Source organism: Geospiza fortis, unplaced genomic scaffold (genome assembly GCF_000277835.1).
Source record: "Geospiza fortis unplaced genomic scaffold, GeoFor_1.0 scaffold224, whole genome shotgun sequence".
NCBI classification, from domain to species: Eukaryota; Metazoa; Chordata; class Aves; order Passeriformes; family Thraupidae; genus Geospiza; species Geospiza fortis.
In genome coordinates this window covers 954,573-964,467 of record NW_005054448.1, presented here as the reverse complement: position 1 = coordinate 964,467, position 9,895 = coordinate 954,573, and the positions used below count along the sequence as shown (strand labels likewise).

The 9,895-nt window shown below is 53.2% G+C and overlaps 1 protein-coding gene across 1 annotated transcript; it reads left to right on the top strand.

Annotated features, from left to right (window-relative positions):
• The first annotated feature begins 1,084 nt into the window (after positions 1 to 1,084).
• Positions 1,085 to 7,989, top strand: RTN4R (reticulon 4 receptor). Its single transcript, XM_031062459.1, has 3 exons — positions 1,085 to 1,223; positions 1,634 to 1,738; positions 5,936 to 7,989. Exons 1-3 carry the CDS (start codon positions 1,085 to 1,087, stop codon positions 7,360 to 7,362), a joined length of 1,671 nt encoding a protein of 556 aa, XP_030918319.1. The 3' UTR covers positions 7,363 to 7,989.
• Positions 7,990 to 9,895: the final 1,906 nt, after the last annotated feature.

Sequence of the window (9,895 nt, the reverse complement as noted above, 5' to 3'; positions counted from 1 at the left end):
CCCGGAGGTTTGGGAGGATGGAGTGGAAGAATTGCACAAGACAGAACTCGTTTTTACCTTCTTCCCTTCAAAATATCCCTGTAATATTAAGTCTAAAAACCACATTAAGGGAGTGTGATTTAAGAGGGGAAGATGAGGAGCTGAAGTGAGGAGCTGGCACATGCACTGCCTGGGATGCATTAGGGAAATGACCTTTCAGCCCTGACCACAGCTGGGATTTCTCCTGCTCAAACCCAGGTCAGGATGCTCTGGAGGGGCTGTGTGCCAAAGGCAAGGAAGAGCACCTCAGTCCCAAAGGTTAATGGGTCTGGATGCAGTCCCACAGGATGTGGGATCAGGGACAAGCCAGGGGTGGGGTTCAGGTGCCTAAATCACTGCCCCTCTGCTGCTCCCATCCCAGCAGCTCCAGGCAGGGCCGGCACAGGTCTCACACGGAGCTGCACCAATCCTGCCTGCAGCACTCCTGCTGCCTCAGGCCCCCAGGAGTGCCCAAAAGGGAATTCACTCCCCATTTTCAGGCTGCTGGGATTCACCACTGGTGTTCTGGTGTGAGCTGGGGTCAGACTCCATCCCCTGGACCTGGAGCATCCCCAGCAGAGCCTGGGGAGCCATTCAGAACCCCAGAGCTCACCCACCCCAGTGACCTCGCTGGCTGTCCCTACCTGAGAGGGGTGTCTGACACCCCAAAACCTCCATGGAGATACAGAGCCCCAAAATGCTGTGCCGCAGCTGCCTGGGGGTGGCAGGACCTGCTCTGCCCCACGGCTGTGACTCTGGTGCCTGTCCCAGGTGTTTCACAGAGGCAAAGCTTCACCCCCATCCTCTCCTCCGGGCTGGAGCCGCTCCAGCTGCACCCCCTGCTCCATCCTTCCTCTCCGCAGCAGAAGGGAGGGAAATTCCAGACCACTCCGAGCCGATTGTCCTTCCTCGCTGACCTCTCCATCCACCTCCATTGAAATGCATCAAAGCGCTGCCCTGTTCCCTGTGGCACAGGCACAGCCCCACCTTTGGCACGGGACAGAGCGGAAGGCACCAGGAGCAGCCAAGGGCGGGATTTCAAACGACGCCCACGGAATTTCAAACGATGCCCGCGGAATTTCAAACGATGCCCGTGGAATTTCAAACGATGCCCACGGAATTTCAAACTATGTCCATGGAATTTCAAACGATGCCCACGGAATTTCAAACGATGCCCGTGGAATTTCAAACGATGCCCACTCCGAGTGGGGAATTTGGCAGCTCCAGCGTGTCCCTACTATAAACAAAGGCGAAACGCTGTGTGCATCAGCAAAAGGCTTTGTATTGTCAAATGTTCCCTTTATGTCCGAGCAGGAGAGAATTCTGATGATTATTGACCCTGCACTGCAGGAAAGCCACATTAGAATATCTCCAAATCAATGGCAGAGCAGAGCAGCGGGGAGAGGCCGGGCTCTGCAAAGGGCATCACATTGCAGCTCGCTCTAGCCTCCTGAAAAAAAGTTTGCAAAGCATCTGTTGGAGGCCCCCGGAGCCTTTTCTTTCTAATTGCCACGTTTGACAAGGCGGTGGCCCGGGGGAGCGGCGGAGAGGCAGATAATGGACCCACTTTAATTGCTTCCAGTTCCATGAGTCAGAACACTCGGGAATGGCAAAGGGGAAGCTGCAGCTTCACTGAAGGAGCTTTCTGGCTTTCAAGAAAGCTCTGGAGGAACAAATGCTAAACTCAAAGCCAAAGTCTTGGAGGGACTGAAGGTTCCAGGTTCTGGAATTTCTTTCATGTTTTGCTTTTGATAGGAACTCTCGAGTTAAGTTTTAATCATGTTCTGAAAGAGGGAGGGATGGTTTCTCAGCAGAGAGGAGGGGACAGGTGTCATTCCAAGAGCCTTTTCCTCAGGGATGGGCACTGAGATGGGAGCTGAGGTGGGAGAGTCCAGCTGGAGGTGGAGGTGGAGGATCAACGTCCATTGGTGGTGATACAGATACAGTAGTCAGGATGGATTTATCTGGAAGGTGAAGGGAGGATGCTGTTCCCCACTGGGAGCTGAGTCTGGCATGTTCTGGGCATGGGCAGACAGGGAACCTTCTGACCTCCCTCCTCCCTGACAGCCCTGAATCACAGAACCCTGGAATGCTTTGGGCTGGGAAGGACCTTTAAGCTTATCTTCTTCCACCCCCTGAGACCTTCCACTACCCCAGGTTGCCCCAAGCCCCGTCCAACCTGGCTTTGAATGTCTTCTGTCCTTCTGGCCTAAGGGCAGGGGGGTTTCCTGGAAAAGTGTTGGACTTGAATGTCTCCTGTCCTTCTGACCTAAGGGCAGGGGGGTTTTCTGGAAGAGTAAGGAGCTCATGGCCAGAGCTGAACCCAGTGCTCCAGGAAAGCAAATTAAGATATCCCTGTGCAAGGTCTGGGTGGCTGATGGCACTTGGTGTCCACTGGGGTCTGGGACACACTGAGACAGCTGCTGGTTGGACACCAGTCCCTGGAGAAGAGTTTTGGGGGAACAGGGAAAGCCATGGCAGGGTCCCTGGGCTCTCTGTCAGCCTGGCTGACACCCAGCCTGGCTGGGGACAGAAGGGTCACCTTGGCTTCCCATGGCTTCATCCAGTCCTGCCCTTCCCCCTGGCCCTGCCCTGGCTGGGACTGACAGGCCAGGCTGGGCCATGGGTCAGCCGGGACACGGCTGGGCTGGGCCATGGGTCAGCCGGGACACGGCTGGGCTGCCCTGTGGGAAAGCCACTGGAAAAAGGCTTAGGGGGATGATTGACAGGAACTGCCTCGCTGGAAGGAGCTAATCTGAGCAGCTCATGAGCACCAGGTCCCTAATTAAAGCGCACAGCCTGGCCCTGCTGTAATTAATTTCCCAGCAGCTCTCAGTGCCCCTGACTCAGCGCTGCTGGCAACCTTGGGGCATGGGGGCGGGCAGGGGCCGAGCCTGGCAGCAGGATGTGCCCCTGCCCTCCTGGGCAGAGCCAGGAGCTGGCCAGGACCCTGCTGCCTGGCCAGGAGCTCCCCAGGGGAAGGGAGACCCTGTGGGTCACCTGTGCCCGCTCAGCTGTGGGACAGCTGGCACAGGGCAGGGTGATGCTCATGGCTCACCTCTGCCAGCAGCTCTCCCCATGTACACAGGGATTTACATGGATTTACCGTGTCCTCGGGTGGGGCTGGGACAGGGATGGTGTCACCTCTCTGTTGGCAGCGAGTTTTTGCATTCCCTCTGCTGTTTCCCATTTGTTCCTAAGGCCTGTGGGGTGTGCCCAGGCTGTGGCTGGATTGTCCCCAGGCCATGGCAGGGAGGAGCAGCCTGGGGACAGCTGAATGCTGCCCCAGTGTCCCAATCCGAGCTGTTCTGCTGCAGTGGGAGGTGTTGCATGAGGAGGTGACTCCAGTGTCACCCCCGGCCCCATCACCCAAATCACAGAGCTGCCAAGGGAGGCTCCAGCAAGTCCCATTTCTCTGCCCATGGGGTTTCATTATCAGCTGCAGAGGGATGGCCAGAGAGTGGCCAGCACTGTTTTAATTTCCCAGGAGGCTGCTCATGGTGTGCCATGGCTGCAGCAGGGAGTCTCAGCTGTCTCCTTTTACTGTGCTTCATGCAATGGGACGTGACACGTCAAAACATGACAAGGCAGCCAAAATGTGTCACAACACTGCGCTCAAACTCTGCCTTGCAGGGTTGCTCAGCAGCTGATAGCATCAGGCTCCAATTATCTCTGCATGCTGAGCTGGGGTTTTTATCCCTTGTGGAATATGATATATGGGAGTCTCCTGCCTGTATTGGACTATTGGATCACATCAGATTTATTAACCACACACGGTGAATCGTTCTGACCAGACTGACACCCAAAGCTGGGATCGTGGCCTGTTCTTGCAGGAAGGAGACTTTCCCACCTCGGCTTTTGCAATTGTTATTCCTTCAGTGAAGATTTGGTGAGGTTTCTGTGTGATTAAAATCTGTTATTGTTGGTGTTTGACGTGGATTCACTGGCCACATCAGCACCTGCCAGGCTCTAATGGGGGTACAGCCACTGCCTTCAGATTCCCCCTGGGAATTTGCAAGGCTGGATTTGGCTCCAGTCTTCCCAGTTCATCCCATTCTGCTCCACTGGGCTTTCCTGTCTGGCTTTTTGCACTCTGCTTTTCCACCTTACTTTGTAATGAGGCATCAACATTCCGGAACAACGTTTTGAGTTTTTCAAAGGAAAAACCCTCCCACAAGAGAGGCAAAGCTGCTCTTGTCCCAGGGCTGGAGATTCCCAGCGGTGGGGAGGACGTGTCCTTTGGCCAGAGGCGCTGTGATGAGCTGGGAAAGAGGCACAGTGTCCCTGCTCACATGCGGCATTCCCAAATGGAGCCTCCTGCTGCTCTGGCTGCTCTCCATTCATTTTGTCTCCAGTTTGGAGGAATCAGACTAATTACTGGCTGCTAATTGCTGGGAAAGCAGAGCTGGCACAGCCTCCCTTCCCACCAGCAGCAGGGAACAGCCTGGCTCTCCTCAGGTCTCTCAGCGGGACCTTCAGGGACCCTCGAGGTCCCTTTGGAGAAGGTGCTGCTATGTCCATCCCCTCCCTCCCTCCAGGCTCATTCCCAGCTCCCAGCTGGGGAATTTGGTGAACCAAAATGCTTCCCTGGGATTCCAGTGCATGCCAGCTCCTGGGGAAGTGGGTGGGCATCACCAGGAAAAAAATTGTTCCTCTCTGGGGTTTTCCAGCCCCATGGGGCTGCCAGCATGCTTGGGACATATGGAATCTGTTCCTGCCTTGCACACTTGGTGGGATCCCTGAATGAAGCCTTGCATGTGACTTTCTCCTACAAAAGCATGATGGAAAATCCTGCTATTTCCTCCTCTTCCTCACTGGCTGCACAGGTTCAAAGGAAAAAAATATGGGGAGAGAGGAAGCAGGAATATGTGGCTTAAAGTTTTGAGCAGGAGAAGGAAAGGATCCTTTTGGCCCTGAGACTTCTCCAGGCAGGTCTGACCTGAAAGTTATTCTGGGAATGTCTCACAGTTATTTCTCCCAGGAGATCAAATCAGTCCAAAATTATTTGTCACAGTCACAGTCATGTTTTGAGAGCAGTGAGGACACCTGCTTGTTTGGAAGAGTTGTTCCGTGACCCAGCAAAGTGAGGAGCTGGTGGCACTGCTGGGATGGGATTTAGGGTTTCCTGGTACATCCCAGGTGCTTTTCCAGGGGCTGAGCTGTGCCAGGTGTGCCCATGGCAGAGGGAAATGCCCCAGAATTTGGTCCCTTTGCTCACAGGTAAGATCTTGGGAACAGGGCTGGTGTTGGATATGCAAACCCAAAGCGCTGATCCCACTCTTTCACCTCCTGAGGGTGCAGGGCAGAGGAGGCACTGGGACTCCATCTCTGCAAGTGTGCATTGATTTAAGCTCTTGAGCTGAGTGGCAGAATCCCATTTTAATCCTACATTTTAATCACTGGCTGCCCTGGCATCTGTTTGTGGTTGGTGGTGCCACACTCGGAGGGGGAATTTCAGGCTCCTCTGCCAGGAGAAGCGCTCTCCATGACCCTGCCTGTTGACGATGGTCACAAGGGTTTTTGGGGTGAAGGAAGAGACGAGATGGGCTCATGATTAGAAGGCTTGATTTATTATTTTATGATATATACATATACTATAGTATACAAAAAAGAAAAAGAAATGAGAGTTTCTAGAAGCTGCTAAGCTAAGCTAAGAAAAGTAAAGAATGAATAACAAACTTTGCTCTCTCGGACTGTCTCCAAGAAAGCTCAGTCTTGGATTGGCCACTAACTCTAAACATCTAAACTGGGCCAATCCAGGCAGACTTGTTACATTTTACAGCAGCAGATAACTTATTGTTTATGTCTGGTTGCTGAACTTCTCAGCTTCAGCCGGAAAATTTTAAAAGAGGATTTTTCATGAAAGAAATGTCTGTGACACCTGCCTAATTCCCACCCTATTTCTGTCCTTCCTCAGGAAGCAAACTGCTGATTTTGGTGCTTTGCTTGAACATCCCATCAGAAGTGGAGTCCTGCCCCGGGGCGTGTGTATGCTACAGTGAACCCAAGATCACCATCAGCTGCCAGCAGCAGGGGCTGACAGCCATCCCCACGGAGATCCCCATCCAGAGCCAGCGCATCTTCCTGCACAACAACCGGATCACCCTGGTGAGGGCCACCAGCTTCACCTCCTGCCGCAACATGACCATCCTGTGGATCCACTCCAACAACATCAGCCTCATCGAGCCCGGGGCCTTCTACGGCCTCACCAAGCTGGAGGAGCTGGACCTCAGCGACAACACGAACCTGAAATCCATCAACCCCGTCACCTTCCGGGGGCTCGTGCACCTCCACACCCTCCACCTGGATCGCTGTGGGCTCCTGGAGCTCTCCACAGGGCTTTTCCGAGGGTTGTTCTCCTTGCAGTACCTCTACCTTCAGGATAATAACCTCCAGATCCTGCTGGACGACACCTTCATCGACCTGGCGAACCTCACGTACCTGTTTTTGCACGGGAACAAGATCAAGAGCCTGTCGGAGAACGTCTTCCGCGGGCTGATCAACCTGGACCGGCTGCTGCTGCACCAGAACAGGGTGAGCCTGGTGCACCGGCGTGCCTTCCACGACCTGGGGAAGGTGATGACCTTGTACCTGTTCAACAACAACCTGACCGTGCTCACGGGGGACACCATGGCCCCCCTGGTGTCCCTGCAGTACCTGCGCCTCAACGGCAACCAGTGGATCTGCGACTGCCAGGCCCGCTCGCTCTGGAATTGGTTTAAGCAGTTCAAGGGCTCCTCCTCGGAGCTGGAGTGCCACCTGCCCCCTCGCCTGGCGGGGCGGGACCTGAAGCGGCTGCAGAGCTCAGAGCTGGACAGCTGCGTGGACTCCTTCAACCAGATCCGCACCAGCGTCTTCAGCACCAAAACCAGGTCGGGGAAGCTGCCGACGGGGCTGCCCCCGCTGGGCTCCCACGACGGCTCCTCCAAGTGCTGCCAGCCAGAGATGGACAAGTCCTTTATTTACGAGGCCAAGGGCAAGGCAGGGCCCTCCTCCCACAGCAGCCGCTCATCCAACAACCACCTCAAGGAGAAGGAGAACATGTCCAGGCCCAAGTACATGGAGACGGACCGTTCCAAAAACGGCAGCAACAAGCAGATAAACGATTCCCCCTTTGGGACCTTCCCCAGCATTGTAGACCCTCCTTTGACCAAGTTGAGACCCGAATTTCTAGAGCCCATTGAACCTTCCACAGTCCCAACCAAAAAGAGGCAGGGCTGCTCTAAAAAGAACAGATCAAAGGCCCAGTGCCGCCTCACCCAGCAGGGGAACAGCTCCACGTTACAGCTCAGCCTAAGCCTTTTGATCCCCCCCTTGGTGTGGAGCTTACTGTTATTCTGCTAAAATTAACTCTTTTCCTGGGTTGATGACACTTTAATACTCGACTTTTCTGACCTCCATAAATGTTGCAAACAAAAGCAGGACTCCCATCCACCCTGAGAAAGCTTTGTTACACAAAACTTAACTGGATGCCTTTATTAAAACAAACAAACAAACAAACAAAACAAAACAAAACAAAAAAGACAAATACTGAGATGTACATAATTTATTTGTCCTGAAACCTGTGAATTATACCTTTGGTCTTCGGAACTGCACTTGCCCACAAAGCAGCTTTTGCTACAGCAGATGGTAAAGAAATATGGTTTATTTACAGGAAAAAAAAAAAAGAAGTGTAAGAAATGCTCTGAAAAGAATGTCTAAAATCTGTTTGTAACTCACCATCTCACTGAACAATGTTGCAGGTTCCCATTTGCAGAGGTAATGGATTTGATGCTGTTTTAATCCTATGTTGATGACTCTTGCAGTTTTTCCGTCTCCATTCCATCCTTCACACCACGTTTACGGGCAGCATTTGTTAAAGAATGCTGCCTGCCCCTTCACAAGATTGCAGTATATATAGATATGCATTTTATTTTACTTGTGTACAAGTATACAAAAAAAACCTATAAAATAAAGATTTCTTTTTCCTAAGTGGTTGTCATCTGCGAGGGGTGAAGGACTGGGAGCAGCTAAAAAGCTGAAGATTTAAAAGGATGTGAAGTGTGATCTGAGCGTTTAACACCACAGTGATAAATAAGGCATTTTTGGATGGTTATGCAACCTATAACTGGTGCCAGCAAAGGGTTTGGTTGTGTGAAACATGCCCTGCTCATGCTCCTGTTTCCCTGCAAACTGTCCCACCTCCTCCCAGCATCATTCGGGTTCCAGAATGATCAGAAGAGCAGGAAATGCTGGCCCAGCTCCTCAGAGCTGGGATAGAGGAATGTCAGAAACAATCCCAGGATGTGGGCAGGGCCATTTTTCTCCTGCTCTGCACAGATGGGCTCAGTTCTGTGGTAGGTCCTGAGTGGAGCAACTGGGATTTAGGGAATAGGGCCTGGCAGCTCAGGTGCCCATCCCTGGAGTCACTGTGCCACTGGCTTCATCTCCAGGGTGACCTTGGGATGCTGAGAAAATAAAGCCATTGCTGTCCATGTGCAGTGGATGCCACTCCGTAGGACCCAGTGGGGCATAAAGTGGAGCTGGCTGTGCCCCCCTGGCACTGCAGCCACCCCCTGGGCCAGGCTAGGAAGGGTTGGGCACAGAGCTTATCAGGAGACTGCTTTTCCTTATCAAAGCACAGAGATTGTCCTGTGCCCCTCTCTCCTGCTGGGTTTGGAGGTCTCTGAAGGCAGGAGCAGCCTGTCACACACAGCTGCCAGGGGATGAGGGCCAGAGAAGGGCAGTGCCACAGTGCCAAGGGAACTCCAGGATTATGTGTGGAAGTCAGACTGGGGGGCTCCAGGTTGCACCATCCCTTGGGGTTCCCAGCATTGGGACTGGTGCTGAGCTTCCCAGGAGTGAGGCACTGCCAGCCAGGAGTGAAGGCCATCAGCAGGGCCATGGCTTCCTTCCAGCCTTGTCCTAGGCCTGGTGGCTCAGGAGGAGGGAGCAGAGACCATGGGGAGGAGCAGGAGGATGCTTGGATGGCTGATCTCCTGTGACGGCTGTCACAAGGGTTTTTGGGTGAAGGAAGAGACAAGATCTTTGACTGTATGATCAGAAGGCTTGATTTATTATTTTATGATATATACATCTATTATAACTATACTAAAAGAAAAGGAAAGGAGAGTTTCTAGAACTTGCTACCTAACCTAAGAACAGAAAAGTAAAGAATGAAAACAAAGGAGCTCTCTCCGACTCTGTCTCTCTCTGTCGGAGAGAATTCAGTTTTGGATTGGCCACTAACTACAAACATCTCAGGTGGGCTAATCTAGATGGACTTGTTGCATTCCACAGCAGCAGATAACTTATTGTTTATGTCTTGTTGCTGAACTTCTCAGCTTCAGCAGGGAAAATCCTGAGAGAGGATTTTTCATGAAAGAAATGTCTGTGACAATCTCCCACCTGGGGATGCTGTGGGGCAGGGCCTGTGCCCCACTCTGGGGTGCTGCTGGCTCTTCCCTCCTCTGCCACAGCCAGTTCCCGCCTGGGTGAGTGACAGGGAGTGCCCAAAGTGCTGCAGTTGTGATCTGTCTCCAAATCCATCCCTGGGGCTGCCAAAAGGTGTGGCACAGACCCCTGGGAGTGAACATCTGCCTTGTGTCACCGCGATGGGGACAGGCCTGTCTCTGCCAGCTGGCCAGGAGCTGCTGTGCAGGACAGCCCTGGGATCCCAGCAGATCCCATTCCTTCCAGCCCAGCTCCATGACCACCCTCTGCAGAGGCTCCAGGTGTGTTTGGGTGCAAATTCATGGTCCTGCCAGAAGGATGGAGCAGGAAACCAGTGCCTGTGCCGGGACAGTGCCGGGTGAGCTGGCCAGCCCTGCCAGCCCTGCTGTGTGTGCCCAGTTTGGGGTGCACTTGTGCACACTCACAGGCCACTGACTGGGACCTC